The following is a 17,017-nucleotide window of genomic DNA, read 5'->3' as shown; positions in this document are numbered from 1 at the left end:
GGGGGGGGGGGGGGGGTAAGAACCCAAGAACTCACAAAACGACACTTCAAAGAAGGAAAATGAAAGGTGGCTTTGCTTTACCGAACCTACAATACTACCATTGACAGTAACGATGGAAAGAGTGAGGGGATTGTTATGCAAACCCGACAGAGTAGGTACGGATGGAAGACACCCCCTGTAAAGGAATGACCCGCGAGGCCCTGGCTATAGCAGCACTCCCATCTCAATCGACCAAATACACCACAAGCCCAGTGGCAGCGGCTACTCTGAGAACGTGGTCCCAACTGAGAAAGCACGTCGGGCAAATTAAGATGTCCACCATGGCCCCCATGTGCGGCAATTTCAACCCCCCCCCCCAGCCATGTTGGGGACCACCTTCATAACATGGCGATGAGACAGGGGCACACTGACGGTCACAAACCTTTATGTAGGGCACAGACTGGCGACACTGGACGAACTGACGAAAAGGTGGAGACTACCAAAAGGACAGGAAATAGGGCAAATGCAATTAAAAGGCTAACTCTGCAAGGAGACTGTGCGGTACCCAGGGGCGCCTGAACCACACTCTTCGAGGACATGATAAACGCCAGCAGCAAAGACGAAGGACTATGTGTGAAATGTACGGACAGTTACTGAACAGAGCTCGAACACCACTGGACGAGACCAGATAGAAATCGGAGGAACGGCTGGGGACAGAGATAGGATGGGGACCCTGGAGGGAAGCACTGAGCGGAGCCAACTCCATCTCCACCCGCACAAGGCTCAGTATAATGCAGCCGCACTGAGCGCACTTGGCAAGAATCCGAATGAACAGGTTCTTCCCGGAGGTAGAGGACAAAGGTGAACGGTGCCAGAGGGTCCCAACCAACCGCACCCACATGTTTAGGGCTTGTCCATACTTGCTGGGTTCTGGACAATCTTCTCTGAGGCAATGTCCAAGTTTGTGGCGTGAAGGAGAAATCCTGCCCAATTGTGGCTGTCTTCGTGGTATCGCAGCAGCCAGAGCTACACAGGGGGAAGACGGCCAAAGCCCCAGCTTTCCCTTCCCTAATGGCACGCCAGTGAATCCTGCTCGGCTGGCTATTGGCAGCACCACTCACAGCTACAGATTGGTTTGCTGACCTTTGAGAATTTTTCCACCTGGAGAAGATAACGTGTGCATTTCCGAGGGCTTCCTGGATATTTGGAAGCAGTTTGTCGGCCTGTTCCAAAACTTGGTTCAGACCAGCAACGAAGAGGAAGATAGGGAAACGGGAGAGATAGGAAGAAAAAGAGGAATGAGGAGCGGGAAACAAAGATGGAAGGGGAATCAAATGAATGCGCAAACCGGGTGGAGGGAAGGCTGAAGAGGAGAAAGAGGTTGGAAAGCCACAAAAAAGGGAACGAGGTAGGAGGGGGTTAACCCCCTCCCCGATCATGAAGCAAACACAGCCGAAATCGACAGTGGTGGGGGAAGAAAATGGGGGGGAGCGGAAAGGGGGCGGGCAGAAGGCGGGAACAGGCGCAGGGAGGAACTGGAGGGGAGCGGAAAGGACCGCAGGCCAAGCCACAGGGCGGAAACATGTACATAAAGTAAATTAACGGGAGGACGGGATAAACCTTTCTGTATGATACAATCAGTTAACGCGGCAAAAATTGTCCCTAACTGTTGATAAATGTGGAAAAATGCTAATAAAAAGATTTTCTTTAAAAAAGGATTGCATTCGCTGGTGTTCAGAAATTTGAGGGGTAATCTCATAGAAACCTATAAAATTCTAACAGGACTGGGCAGGCTGATGCAGGAAGGATGTCGCCATAGTGGGCTTGCTTAGAACCAGAATTCACTGTCTGAGGACACGGTATTGACTATTTAAGACAGAGATGATGAGAAATGTCTTCACACAGAGAGTCTTGAGTCTGTGGAATTCGTTACCACAGGAAATAGCTGAGTCAAAACATTGTATGATTTCAAGATATGTAGCACTTGGGGCGAAGGAGACCAAAGAATATAACTAAAACTGGATTAGATTATTGAACTGGACAATCAGCCATGATCATAATGAATCATAGAATCATTGAATTAAAAGTGCATAACGAGGCGATTCGGCCTCTCCAGTCTGCACGCTCTTGAAAAGGACATCCTACCTAAACCCAAACCTCCAACCTATCGACGTAACCGAATAAGCGCACCCAACTGTTTTGGACGCTGAGGGCATTTTAGAATGGCCAATCCACCTAACCTACACATCTTTGGACTGTGGAAGGAAACTGGAGCACCAGCGCGGAAACTTACGCAGACACAGGGAGAACGCACAGACTCCTCACAGACAAGTGACTCAAGCCGGGAATCGAACCTGGGATCGTGAAGCTGTGAGGCAACTGGTATAACCACTGTGGTACCTTGTGGCGTAGGCCGAAAGGGCTGAATCGCCTGCTGGATCTCCGATCTTTACTATGTTCTGATGACCCTCAACTATCATGCGAAATGCTGGAGCACAATCAGTAATTGTGTAGTATACAGCAGGCACCAGATCGACTTGACATAACTATCCACAATCTGGGGACCCTTGAGCCACTGGGTAAGCATGAAAATGACAAATTCAAGCACACAGCATTTTCGGTTAGTTAATGACTCATAATTTGGATCATGTTGCTGGTTGTATTCCGTCCAACTAGCAGGAAAGGTCTACAATAAAAGATTGCAGAATAGTATACAGTCGACTTTCGGTGGCGGGGATATGCTGAGTAGTTGCAGGAAAGTTGACTGTCCTCTTGGAAACTTGGACTGAGACACATTTAGTCCGAAACTCAACCACTAAAGCAGTTTACCCCATTCCAACACCACCAACCCTACCACCATCACCCTCCACTGAAACCACCACTGAAGCGAAAATATTGTCTCAAACCAGCCAAAGGGCCAAAACGATGGTAAACCCATCAGGAGCCAGAAGAGAAACATAGAGGCGGGGGTCACGCTGGGGCGAGGTAGAACGGACCTTGGCTGTAGAAGCAATGTCACCAAAACCAACGCTGTCCTTCGCGCTAATAGATCAATGGATATAACTCTTGACGCAGGAACTCCTTCAGCACAGAGGCGCCATAAAAAACGAAGTTATTGTTACAGTGCCGTGGCTTCCTCCAAGGAGGTGTTTGATTGGATGAAGCGGAGCCTGGAGGTGCAAGATACGGCAAGTTGAGCAACCGGCTTCCCTCTTGGGTGCGGATGTGGCAACGCTGATGGCGACCCAAGGGGTCTGGCGGAGAAGGTGGAGGGCCTACAGAATCAGCCAGGCTACCAGAATCTTCCAATATTGATTCTGCCTGTGGAAACCGAGGGCAGAGCCCCATGAAGTACGTGGCACGAATGATTGGAGGCGAAAGTTTCGCAAGGCCTCCCGAAGTGATATCCGGCCAGGTGCTTTTGGCCGTCGCCTAAAACAGAAGCAGCGCAGGCCATCGACATCAAGCTCTAATTGTTCCAAAATAAGGAGCGAATCTCGAACTGTTGCAAAGGAAAGAGCACTCACCACAGTATACCAGGCCGAGCACTTGGCCAAGTTGAATGGAGCAAAAACCGCCTTGTTTAAAAGCAAGTTTCGGTTAGGAATGCTGGACTGAACAATAGTCACCCTAACAGAATAAACAACATTATTTCATCATACTTGGTGAAGCAGACGAATTTGTATGTAAGCATGGGCTAGGGACGTACTAGCAACAGTAATAAGGTAATTTAATGAACAATTGCGCGGGGTGACGTTGTCACAGGGAGGAGTGGGAGAGGAAAAAAAGGTACCAGAACGATACGAACAGGGATGCTACCTCGGAGAAGTATAGCAAGAGGGGCACAGTTCCTGACAGCGTGAGAGTGCCTGCCCAAAGTGAGGGATAAAAAGCTAGATCGGGGAGGGGGGGAGGAGCACGGGAATGGTGGATTGAAATTGGAGGGGAGGGGGGAAATGTTCACAGGGACGCGAACAAGGTGGGATAAGAACAATAGAAGGGCCGATGGGAGGAGCCGGAGGGGAAAAGCTTGGTTGCAACAGGTCGCACATGGTGAGGTGGGAACATGGGTGTCAAAAATGGCGATGATTTTGAGTGGCCCCTAAACAAACGGAAACCTCGGAGTGCAACGGCATACCTACATGGCAAGTACAGTATATCGACGATACACAGATCCATATAGATATATAGATGATAGGAACAGGAGGAGGCATTTCGGTCCTTCGAGCCTGCTCCACCATTCATCACGATGATGGCTAATCATCCAACTGAATTGCCTCGTGCAAGATTGAAGTGCATGGGATTGGAGGAACTGTATTGAGGTGTATAAAAAACTGTTTATGATGTGGAGATGCCGGCGTTGGACGGGGGTGAGCACAGTAAGAAGTCTTACAACACCAGGTTAAAGTCCAACAGGTTTGTTTCAAACACGAGCTTTCGGAGCACGGCTCCTTCTTCAGGTGAATGGAAAGGCTTGTTCCAGAAATGTTTATATAGACACAGTCAGAGATGCCCCGGAATGCGAGCACCTGCAGGCAATCAAATCATCAAAGATGCAGAGAGAGAGGTAACTCCAGGTTAAAGAGGTGTGAATTGTCCCAAGCCAGTTCAGTCGGTAGGCCTCTGCAAGTCCAGGCTTGTTGGTGGGGGCCGAATGTAATGCGACATGAATCCCAGATCCCGGTTGAGTCCGCATTCATGCGTGCGGAACTTAGCTATAAGTTTTTGCTCAGCAATTTTGCGTTGTCGCGTCTCCTGAAGGCCTCCTTGTAGAATGCTGACCCGGAGATCAGAGGCTGAATGTCCTTGACTGCTGAAGTGTTCTCCAACTGGAAGGGAACAGTCCTGCCTGTTGAAAAACTGTTTGGCAGAGAGGAAACAAAGAGTAGGAATTAATGGATCATTTTCAAATTGGCAGGCAGTAACTACTGGGATGCCACAGGAATTGGTGAAGGTGCAGCTATTCACAATATCTATCAATGATTTAGATGAGGGAATTAAATGTAACATTTGAAAGTTTGCAGATGCTATCAAGTTAGGTGGGGTGGTTAACTGTGAAGAGGATGCAGGGATTCTGTAGCATGATCTGGACAGGGTGGGCGAGTGAGCAAAACAATGGTAGATGCAGTATAATTTGGATAGGTATGAGGTCATTCTGTTTGGAACCAAAAACAGGAAGGCAGATTATTTCCTGAATGGTTGTGAATTGGGAGAGGTGAGTGTCCAGTGGGACCTCGGTGTCCTTGTGCACCAGTCGCTAAAGGTGCAGCAGGCAGTAAAGATGGTTAATGGCATGTTGGCCTTCATTGCGACAGGTTTCGAGTACAGTTGCAAAGATATGTTGTTGCAATTAAACACGGCCTTGGCGAGGCTACGACGAGAATATTGTGTGCAGTTTGGTCTCCTTTTGAGATGAAGGATGTTCTTGCTCTCGAGAGAGCGCAAGGAAGGTTTTCCAGACTAATTCCAGGGATGACGGGATTGTCATTTGAGGAGAGATAGGCTAGGTTATGATTGTTTCTGCTGGGTTCAGAAGAATGAGGGAGGATCTCATAGAGACTTATTAAAGTGTGACAGGATTAGACAAGGTAGATGCAGGGCAGATGTTTTCGATGGTGGGTTGTCTAGAACCCGGGCTCACAGTCTGACGATTCATTTAGGACAGAGATGAGAAGACATTTCTTCACCGAAAGAGAGGTGAGCCTGTGGAATTCATTACCACAGGAAGTAGTTTATGCAAAAACACTGAATATATTCAAGAGGCGGCTAAATAAAGAACTTGAGGGAGTGGGATCTAATTATGGGGAGAGACAGGATTAGGCTATTGAGTTGGGTGATCAGCCATGGCCGTGATAAATGTCGGAACAGGCTCGAAGGGTCAAAAGGTCTCCTCATGCTCCAATATTCTATCTACGTATGTATCTATGACCTAATTGGGTAATCAAGTCCATCACCCGGGTCTTTAGTGCTGCTGGCTGATTATTGCAGGTCAAATGTGCCAGACGGAACAAAGGGCATGTGGTTAGTCAAACAAAGTGATGATTTGAAAATGATCCATTAATTCCTCACTGCCATTGCCAATTTATCTGTCACAGTCAGTGCAGTTGGAAAAGGCAACATGGTTAGAAGTGAACATCACACATGCGCTATGGAGAAGAAGTATTATATTCACCCAATAGATACGCTCGACCCGTTGTGCACTTAAACTGTGTTCGACTGGAATATCAGATATTTTATCTTGTGAGGAACTGCACATTATCGGCAGCAGAATTACATATAATAACTTGTAACTTCATAACCTTTATCTTGAAATTAGTAGGAAGCGATTGGGACAACTATCATTCAGGCCTACTTCAGGGAAAAAAACATGTCGGACCAGGTTCACGTAAAGTTGAGCTGCCAAATCCCTAAATCTATTACGTAAGATGAGATACATGCTAAAAAGCAGAATCCACCTAATATCGTCAGAACTCAAATCTCCCACAACTATTGGAATAGATCAAAACTTTTTAATCCTTCCATATTCAGTCGCGAATGGTAATAAACCTTAAACAACCAGGCAGAGGAAAATACGTCACAAGCTTCTCACGTTTGCTATGAATTATATTTCAAAGCAAAGTAACACTCAGAAACAGTTCCACTTATTTTCACCAGGTCCAATAGGATGTTCCATCCCTGTTTCCTCCTGAGCATCCCTGGATTCTAAACGCTAATCTTCAGACAATGCCATTCAAGCTTTGTGGGGCAAATAAATGCGTGAATTCGCTGGATACAGGAAAGGCTGTCGCTCATGAAAATGTGTCGCTTGTAGTACTGACTATTGGTTCTCCAGAACTAGCCATCGCATTGTCCAAGTAATGCCAGTAAAACTACAAAACCTGGAATTATCCGACGAAGTTGAAAATTTCCCACACTTGAAAGCAGGAAAATCGAAAGAAATTAATTATATCAGGCCACTCTCAAGTATCAACAAATTGTTGAAAAGTGATGTAAGCAATTCCAATAAGACACGCTTAATCACAAAACAATCTGCTCGACAATGCTCACTGGAGATATTACAAGCGCTAGCTAACAGAACCTTGGCCTAACCATGAGTGAAAGACATATGCTCCAGAAGTGCCGCGACCGCAATGGATATCCAGAAAGCATTGATAAGATTATCGCATCAAGGAGACAGAGTAAAATGGAAGCCAAAGGCAAAAACTGGAAAAGTTACAGAATTATTGGAGTATAACAATTGTAAAGGAATGTCGTTTTTGTGGTTGACAGCTAAGAGCCTCACCCCCGGGACATCCGGAATTCCACCGTATCGTGATTCGGGCCCAATCATTTGCGACATCTTCATCAATTAGATGAAATTCAATGCAAGGCCAGAAGACGATTCGCACTGACTGTGAAAGTAAGCATATCAGAGGATGTGTAGGCGACTCTGACTCCTCCATGTAACAGTATAATGGCTCACCTTGTACCTCAACAGCACTGTCCGGCACTGCCCTTGCATCCTTTAATGTCGCAGATACCTAGTGATCGATCGACCATTTAAGATAATCATATAATTCCTACACTGCAGAAGGAGACCATTCGGCCCATCGAGTCCACGAAAGTGTCCCCACCTATATTTCCCCATAATCCCATGATCTAACATGCACACCCTTGGACATTCAGGGGCAGTTTAGCTTGGACAATCAACCTAACTCGCTCATCTTTGGACTGTGGGAGGAAACCGGAGCACGTAGAATAAATCCACGCAGACACAAGGAGAATGCGCAGACTCCGCACATTCACCCGGGACTCGCATTGAACCTGCGCCACCCTGGTGCTGTCACACAGCAGTGATAACCACTGCGCCACGGTGCCGCCCCAATATATTCAATGAAACGTATTCACAACACTCTGTGGCAGACATTTGCAAAGTTTTATCAAATTCTGACTGAAGAAATACCTCCTTATATGTGTCCGAAATATCATGCTTCTTGCGCACACCGGTTTAGACGTCCAAGCAAGGAAATTATCTACCCTTGTTTTTTACCCTTGCAATGCTAGGAAGAATTTTGTACAATTCAGTTAGATCAGCTCCTATTCCTCTATACTCCAGAGGATAAAGGCACAGTCTCCTCAATCATTGCTCACAGGGCAGACCGGCCAATCCCCCTATAATACCGGTGAACATCCGTGGCACCCACTCTACGGTTAATATTTCGACCCTTGCACTGCACATTTCAGGTTTGGCCATAACAAGGTTCTATAGACTTCAGAAACATTTCATGTGACTATATTCAAATCCCGTTGCAAAATTGTGAACGACTATTTGTCTTAATTGCTTGCTGCACTTGCATGTTAGATACCAATGACTTATGAACATTAACATCCAATCTCTTTGAACATTAGTTAAAAATAAATATTTTTCATGTCTGTTTTCTTACGAAAGTGGAAAATTTTCCATTTTCCCATGTTGGATTATACATGCCATGTTCTCGCCAGCACTTGTTCACCTACTAAATCACCATGACAACTATGCATCTTCCTACCAACCGTCACTCCCATTAGGCGTTGCGTCTTCAGTAACTTGCTAATATACATCAATATAACTGATATTGCTTATGAATAACTGGATTCCATACAATGGCCCGTGTCGGGCCCCATTCATCACAATTAATCGACTTCTTAATTGCACTTAAAGCATTCAAAAATCTTCACGAGGTTAGCAAAATATGTGCTTTACAAATATGGTCACGCACTCATAAATCCGCTCTGACTGTCCTATATCAGCAAATGTGATTCTTGCATTTCCTCTCCGTTTATTTAAGGGGAGCAGGGCTATAATTCCTGACTCTCTCGTTTCTTAAATCGTTAGTTTACCTTTACTACATTTCAATCTTCAGGCAACCTCCAGCAACAATAGTATTGTGAAAAATGATCACCAATTCACCCATTATTTTGACATGCCACTATTTCAACAACGGAATGAAGTTCATTACTGTCAGAAGGATGGTCAACCTTTTTTAAAAAACTTAGATTATCCAATTTATTTTTTCTAATTAAGGGGCAATTTAGCGTGGCCAATCCTCCTACCCTGCACATCCTCGGGTTGTGGGGGCGAAACCCACGGAAACACGGGGAGAATGTGCAAACTCCACGCAGACAGTGACCCAGAATTCGGGATCGAACCTGGGACGACGGCGCCGTAAGGCAGCAATGCTAACCACTGCGCAACCTTGCTGCCCTTGGTCAACGTTCTGTGCAATAAATTTCTCTCGAATTATGTTTTATGAATAATAGTTACGTTATGATCTTCAATTGAATTAGTTGTTGCCCCCACCCCACATTTCCTGAAGTCATGTTGTACCTTAAAGGCTTGTACATTTAGTGCCTAAAACTAACTATTTAAATATGAAGAAATGTCTGCCTATCGTCCTATTATCCAATTTAGTTCACCAATCAACTTCAGACTATTGCTGCACCCAACCTCGTGGTTTCAATTATTTACATTAAACAATCCGTTTTTCGATTGAACAATGTTACTTCCTAAACTTAACGAGGCATTGTACACATAGTTGATATTCTTCCTCAACACTATTTTACAATTATGGATTGAGGCCTTCTCATTGAGCAATTCTAGATCAAGAGCTCTTTCTCTAACGTGTTCCTCAATATACTGTTCCAGAAAACAATTTGGAGCACCACTGACCAGTGTTCAATTGTTTGCAACTTGACAGATAGGCAGGCCGTCTGCCCCCTCGACCCACAAGGCCGAGATAGCATTCAAGGTTTGAATCATGAGGAAAAAGCATTGCTCACGTCACACAATTGCCTAGCGACTATTATCTGTCATTAGCAACAGTCCGTCAAGCTAATCTTGTCATTCAAATCGTCGTAGAATTCGCGACAAAGTTACGATTTACCAGAATGGAGCAGACAAATACCTATCAATGCTGTGGCTGCAAGAGTAGACGTCGCATGCTTGAAGTTCTGTTACCAGTGACCCAACCATTGACTCCCAAAACTGAGTCCGCCATCAACACGGAACAAGCCAATTATATGACAGAATTGTCACGCTTTTTGGATGACTGGGGCTCCAAGAATAAACAGAAGTTCTACATAAGGCGTGCCGAAATTCAGCCCGTGTAATCTGCATCTCTGTCCTTCTGCTTAGAAATTTACATATTCATTCACTGACGTCCAATGGTAGCCCTGTGTACCATTTGCAAAACACATGCAGCAATTCGCCAGGACTCAAGAACAAAGAACAAAGACAAATTTGCACAAAGGAGCAGGCCCTTAGGCCCTCCAAGCTTGCACCGAACCAGATCCTCTAAAACAGTCGCTTATTTTCTGAGTTTCTGTATCCCTCTGCTCCCTGCCCATTCATGTATCTGTCTAAATAACATAGAAAAAGTCCGTCAACAGTGCCTTCAAAGCTATGTAGAAATGCGCCGAGCAATGCGTCCATGGAAACAGAGCAATTGATCCTGCAAGTCATACAACATTCGGAAATAGACATAGATTACCACATTTATTTTACCCTAACACCTTAAAATCCTGGAAATATCTCGTTGGCAGCAACGTAGATGGAACCACACCAGGTGAACTGTTATGTTTCAAGCTGCGGCGCGCCATCATCTTCTCAGAAATATTTAGTGGCTGGCCTTAGCAAAGCAGTTCACTCCCATGTATAAAAAATAAAAATAAGTAATAAATCTTATTTGGGAAACATCATGAGATAATTGGATACTCAAGCGAACAATGTCAATTAATTATGCTTAACAAATTTAAAACGATAATTTTGCATTCCTTTATCAACTAACGTGGAAATGGCATGCGTGTGTTTTATGTCAAACCTGCATCTTTTTTCAATTTTTCTAGTTTTGCAATTTCTGAAAAAAACAATATTTCATGTTATTTAATTTTATTCATTCATGGGGCTTGAGTGCCCATCCCCAATTGTCTTTGACAAGGAGGCCAGCCTCAACTTCCCAAGCTCAATTGGATTGGACAATTGATGATGCTCTCGCCAGCAACGCCCCCATCCCTTGACGTATTCAAAAATGTCTCAATTTTAATAGTCCTTGTTTATCAGATAGTAAACGTGATCGATGCAGAAACACAGGAGTAGCAAAATAGATTAGGAACGTGACAAAATGAATGAGACAGGATGTTCTTGAATTTTCAAGGGATTGAATAGTTAATCTGCGTTTTGGCTGGCATTCACACCCAGATGGGTCCTGTCAACTAGAATTCAACATTTTGTTTTGGAGACTCATGTTTGACCAGCATTCTGCCGATTTCCAGCAGTGGCTACTAGAATAAATGAGTCAATTCAACGGGATATTTGAGTACGAATACTAACTGAACAAAAAACTGTCGCTGGTTTGCCAACGTTTAGTTTTAATTTGAATTGGAGATGTCGGCGTTTGACTGGGGTGAGCTCAGTCCGAAGTCTTACAACACCAGATTAAAGTTCAACGGGTTTGTTTCAAACACGAGTTTTCGGAGCACTGCTCCTTTTTCAGGTGAATTTTTACTTTGTCGTTGGTTTGTTTTTTTTAAAGAAGAACGGTTATTCACAAATGCATAGTTAAGATGCATTTAAAATTAGAACTTCTCTCTTTCTGCATTTTAGGACGATATTATGAATGCATACTCCTGCAATTTAATGAAAATGCAAGACTATTGGAAAATGAGTTTAAGATACAGTCAGATCTGGTGCTGAGTCAAATATTGATTTAACACTTAGATGTAACTGCCGAATGTCCCTGAGCCCGCTGCAATAAATCATTCTTATTTAAGTTCGTGAGGAACATTACTTAATACTAATATATGTCACCTTGTTCGTTTTTGGAAACAGAACTAACAATTATGCCTGTCATCATATTTTTTGAAAAATTTAGAGTACAAACTTATTTTTTCCAATTAAGCGGCAATTTAGTGTGGCCAATCCTTGGGTTGTGCGTCTGGGGAGAATGTGAAAACTCCTCGCAGGGCGTGACACCGGTCCCCAGCACCGTAGGTGGCATCAACAATATGTAACGTTGCAAACCAGCAACGTTTTTCTAACATGTATTTTGATTTGGATTCCGAAGGCACTCACAACAAAACGAGCAGGCTCATGAACAAATGAAAAGGAGTATTGAATTCTATGACGACTGATATAGCACATATACTGTGGAAGATTACCCGATTCTTGATATAAACACGAGGATGGACTGATAGTGCCAAGGGGCATTTTCCCTTAAATCACTTGCATTGAATTCCAACTAAATCAGCACGTTATAAAATAATTTCATATTAAAATATAAATAATAGCGCATTTTGCCCTCGTTCAGTGTAATTACGAGGATATTATGGAAACCAACAATTGCCACGACATGTATTTAACATATAGAAACGTAGACAAGCAGGTGGACAGATAGATGGAAGGAATGATGGAAGGACGGAAGTAAAGAACGAAGGAAAGAAGGAAGAAAGGAAGGAAGGAAAGAAGGAAGGAAGGTAAGTAAAGGATGGATGACGAATGGAATAAATGAAGATAAAGAAAGAAGGAAAGAAATACATAAAGACAAAAAGAAGAAAGAAATAAAGAAGGAAGGGAAGAAAGACTGAAAGAAAGAAAGCAAGAGAGAAAGAAAGAAAGAAAGAAAGAGAAAGAATAAAAAGAAAGAGAAAGAAAGAAAGAAAGAAAGAAAGAAGGAAAGAAAGGAAGGAAGGTGCTTATCTACTTTCAAAACGTTCAGAATTAATTACAATTGAGTAAACACAGCGAACTCTTCAACTGTGGGACGTAAATTTAAGCAAAGGAGTATCAATCCGTTTACTTCACTTATTATGACAGGAATTTGTGAGATTCTATAATTTTAGGGGTTGTGCGTCTAAATATATTGCATATTCCGACTAAAATGAATAAAGCATTGAGTTTAATGGGGCATTATCCCGCAGGCAATTGATTTAGTTTTTGACAGGGTCAATAACATAGCTATTTATAAAGACGCTGCAAGATATTTGATTACGTCCCTACTCTGAGCCAACTCTCAGAGGTTTATGCTAGCATTTTATATTAACATCTTGCTTGTGATGTCAGCATTTCTGGCGAAATGGGAAGACATCCGTAAGTATACCGGCAATAAAGTAATAAAGAGTCAACCATTGATGAAACAAATGAAGTTTGTTCAATCTAGAAAATAACAGCAGGGGCATATAACAGTTATGTCTTTGGCTGAGGGAGATGCCCAGAATAGCAACAATCACATAATCTTCTCTGCTCTTACACGACACAGCAGTGAGTTCCCATTTACCCTCTCCTGTTTTGATTGTCTCCACTTTTTCTGGGGCCAGTACATCCAAATTCTCCTTTTTCATCAGCATGAGTATCAAGGGTTTTGGAGTTCAGGATTTTAGCAGATCCGCCATGATCTATTTAAAGGCTCAGCATAATCGATATGTCGAATGGCCTACTTCTGATCTTATGTCCTTAGGATGTAATGGTCTTGGTAAGGCAGTAGGTCTGGAATTAACTACCGTGTTACCAGAATAGTACTGAGGCTGGCATGACGCATTTAACTGAATGGATTTTATGACACCCAGATTCAACTTGTTTGAACAGGTTAAACCTGAATACCTGCTCAAACCTCCCCCACCCCAACCGCTAGACGCCACCGACCCCCCGAACCACCACCACTCACCCCCGCACCACGCAGAACAGCATTATCAGGGATCCTGCTGTAACTTTAAGAAAATTGAGGGTAAACGGTAAGGGACGTAATTCATTGATTTGCATGTCTCAGGCTTTGCCGATAGACGTACTAGTACTGGCCAATTGCGATATTTCACTCGATGCAGGCTTGTAACTGGACTTCATGAGTTCGTCTTATGGCATGCTAAAGGGCAAAAACACTTTGATATAACTTCGACTGGTTCAAACCCTTCAAACTCCTTCCTAAAATACTATGGAGACATGGCCACCACGTGGCCAGAAGGGGTCTGTGGGGTGTGAGGCGGCAGTTTAACACTGACTGCAGAAGAGCAAATATAGACGAGCAAATCAGTGCCTAAATCACGTGGAATAATATCTAACACAACCACGTGGAAAACATTAATATGCTTGAAACCTGTGTGTCATGCAATTAGAATGTACTAGTTTATTTTTCAATTTATTATACCGCAACTGTGTTCCATATCTCAAGTACCGTGAGCTAAAAATAATGTATTAATCCAAACATTGATGAAAACGGTTAATATTGCAGTAACCTGTGTTTCCAGAGGAGATATTTGAACATCTAGGACTCAGGCGGTGGGGATTCAGTTTTCCCCAAGAAGCGCAAGTCGGCCAGCGGGTTTCTCGACGGTTACAAATCCCATTGACAAGCGGCTGGAGGATAGAATCCCGCAGCTAGCAAACGGCGCCCCGCCGAGAAACACGCGAATCCAGTGGCTGCTAACCTATATTGCCGCCTCAGTTCCTACACTAATTTAAAAATGAAACGACAGGTATGCTGTTTCATTTCTGAGATTGATTATGTTCAGCTTGTAGGCTCTGCATAATATTGTGTAAATGAAGGTAGTTGGAAATCCAATGGAAGAATGGGATTTTGTATAATGTGTATGTTTAACGTCCGGGTTTACTTTCTGAAACCACGAACCATTGCATTTTAACTGCAAAGAAAATGAACTCTAACTCCTAAATCATCATACAAATTCAGTCTGCGAACATTGTTCAATCTTTATTAATTTACCTTCGTCCTTTGCGGCTTCTGTTTACCAGTGTGCCAAAAAAAACATTACAAAATCAGAGAAACGGCAATTTGTGTGGTAGATCGATGGTAAATAACCTGAAAGTATACTTCGCTATTTTCAAGCGCATGATTTTTTATCGACAATCTCACCTTTGAACATTCACTCAGGTTTAACAGTTTCTAGTGCGCATCTTCAACGAATCTCATCATTTGCTAATCAAACGAAAAAAGAAACGCGCCTCGAAATCAATTCAAATGGACCCAAGATTATAATAAAGAGATTTTAGAACTGATGTTAAAAGCATTTTAAGTTCATTCAAAATTAGATGTTAAGTTACAACTGCGGGGTGAATCCCGTCGCATTTTCTCACCCATTTTCGAACAAGTGGCTTTAAGTTTTCTGATTTCTGGAAGGAAAGCAATGCATAATGTTTCCGTCTTCATATTGATCAAATCGTACCATTAACTTGTGCTCCTTTTCATTCCTTTTCATTCATAGCAATTAGTAATCTTACTTTTCATATATACTTTTCATGGGTTAAATTTAAACTGCTACAGAATGGTCAGTCAGGGAAACCACAGCTGCACTTTTCCTGAGCATCTGTTTATATCTTATTTAACAAACAAGAATGTAAAAATGACGCTCGAATTAGCAAGCAACTCTTCGCTTTAAACATATCTTTTCTAATATCAATATGGGGTATAGGTTTCGTCCATCTATTGCTCATCATTGCCCTGCAACCTGAAAACAAATACAGCTGAACAAACCATACTGATTTCCAGGAAGGTAATAGTATGTCGAAATCAAGAATCAATGCAGACTGATAAAAATATATTTCAGGCCTGTTAGTCCAAATTTTACTGGAATACATGATTAAGGATGTAACAGCATATGATTTTTAAAAGTCCGAACGCAGCTTTACAAATTATGTAAGGAAAGTTTTCGAGTTTTTAAGGATACAACAAGCACGGTGGATGAAAAAGTAAACGCATTGCATTTGGATTGTCAAGACCCATTCGGCAAGATGATACAACAATTATTAAATAACGTAAATGTATTGCATTAAATAACGTAAATGGGATTGCCAAATCCCATCGGCATAGTGACACAATAAATATCATTGCAGAAGGGTTTCTGTTTGTGGGATGGTATATTAATATGGTAGGAGAATAGATCAACTAACAGAACTAGATGCTTGGGATCAATTCGTAATTATCGGTTCGCAAACAGTGTAGTCCTGAGGGATCAGTGCCGGGCCGTCAAATATATATGAACGAATTTAATACCTTACAAGAAGAGGCTACATTTTGGCCAGATTTACGCAAAATCGAAAGATAGATAAGAGGGCAAGGTTGGCAGGTTCTGACAAAGCAACAAAGAGGAAACGATATAGATGTGGAATATTAGAGGGCAAAGTGTGGATTAAATGGAATACAGGAAAACGTGAATCAAGAGGAATAGAAACTCAGCGTTCAATTTCAATCGTAGCAGTCCGCAGAATATGGCAAGGCAAGAAAATCTGAATTCATTTGCATGCAAATCAAAAATCTTTGCAGGAAGGTCAGCAATTAATCCAAAAGTCAAAAAGAGTGTTTGTGTTTACTGCAAGTAGACGGTCTGGGGAATATTGCGAGGTTCTGTTAGAACTGTGCAAGGTATTGGCGTGTGCATATACAGTATAGTGTGCATTTTGGTCTCTTTACATGATGTGGGGTATATGCTTTCGAAGCTGTTTCCAGCATGTGCACCACGTTGAGTAACGTGATAAAAAGAGTGTCTTCTAATCCAAGCAAGGCCAAATTCGCCCGATCGTCAATTGAGTAGCAACATTTATCTTATGATATGTAAAGTAATCTGTCAGGGCTTGATAGTGTTATGATTCAGAGGACGCCTCCCGTTGTAGGTAATCTATAACTATAGGACAACGTTTTGAAAAATTAGTCTCCCACGCAAGGCACAAATATGGAGGAAGTTCTTCCCTCCGTGTATAAGTATCCTTTTGAATTCTGCTGAGCAGAGAACTTTGAAGAAACATAGTGTATGATCAGATGAACAAAGGAATTTTGATCGACGACGCATCAATCGTTGTGGGTTACTGGCATGGAAGTGAGGGAATCTGCTGCAGAAAAAGTTCTTCTATGAACTATTTAGAGACTGCAGATTCGATAGACATAATTAAGATAGAGACATGAATAATAGGAGTTGGAATCTTTAATACGCCTTTTGCAATTTAGTGGCGTTTCCCATTGACACTATCTGTCACTGTTTCACGTAAGTACAACATTCGCTCTTTGCGATCACGTGGTCTTAG

The 17,017-nt window shown here is 42.8% G+C and overlaps 1 protein-coding gene across 1 annotated transcript in view; it reads right to left on the bottom strand.

The window, feature by feature from the left end:
• The window catches only part of LOC119976524 (golgin subfamily A member 4-like), a 1,176,663-nt gene that overhangs the window by 981,462 nt on the left and 178,184 nt on the right, over positions 1–17,017 (bottom strand). The window contains exons 26-28 of the mRNA XM_038817077.1: positions 15,077–15,112; positions 14,706–14,723; positions 10,818–10,853 (exon numbers count right to left, since the gene is read on the bottom strand). Of these exons, the coding sequence (XP_038673005.1) occupies positions 10,818–10,853; positions 14,706–14,723; positions 15,077–15,112 (90 nt within the window). The remainder of the gene's footprint in view (positions 1–10,817; positions 10,854–14,705; positions 14,724–15,076; positions 15,113–17,017) is intronic.

Source organism: Scyliorhinus canicula, chromosome 13 (genome assembly GCF_902713615.1).
Source record: "Scyliorhinus canicula chromosome 13, sScyCan1.1, whole genome shotgun sequence".
In the NCBI taxonomy this organism is placed as follows: Eukaryota; Metazoa; Chordata; class Chondrichthyes; order Carcharhiniformes; family Scyliorhinidae; genus Scyliorhinus; species Scyliorhinus canicula.
This window is presented reverse-complemented; position numbering and strand designations above follow the sequence as displayed.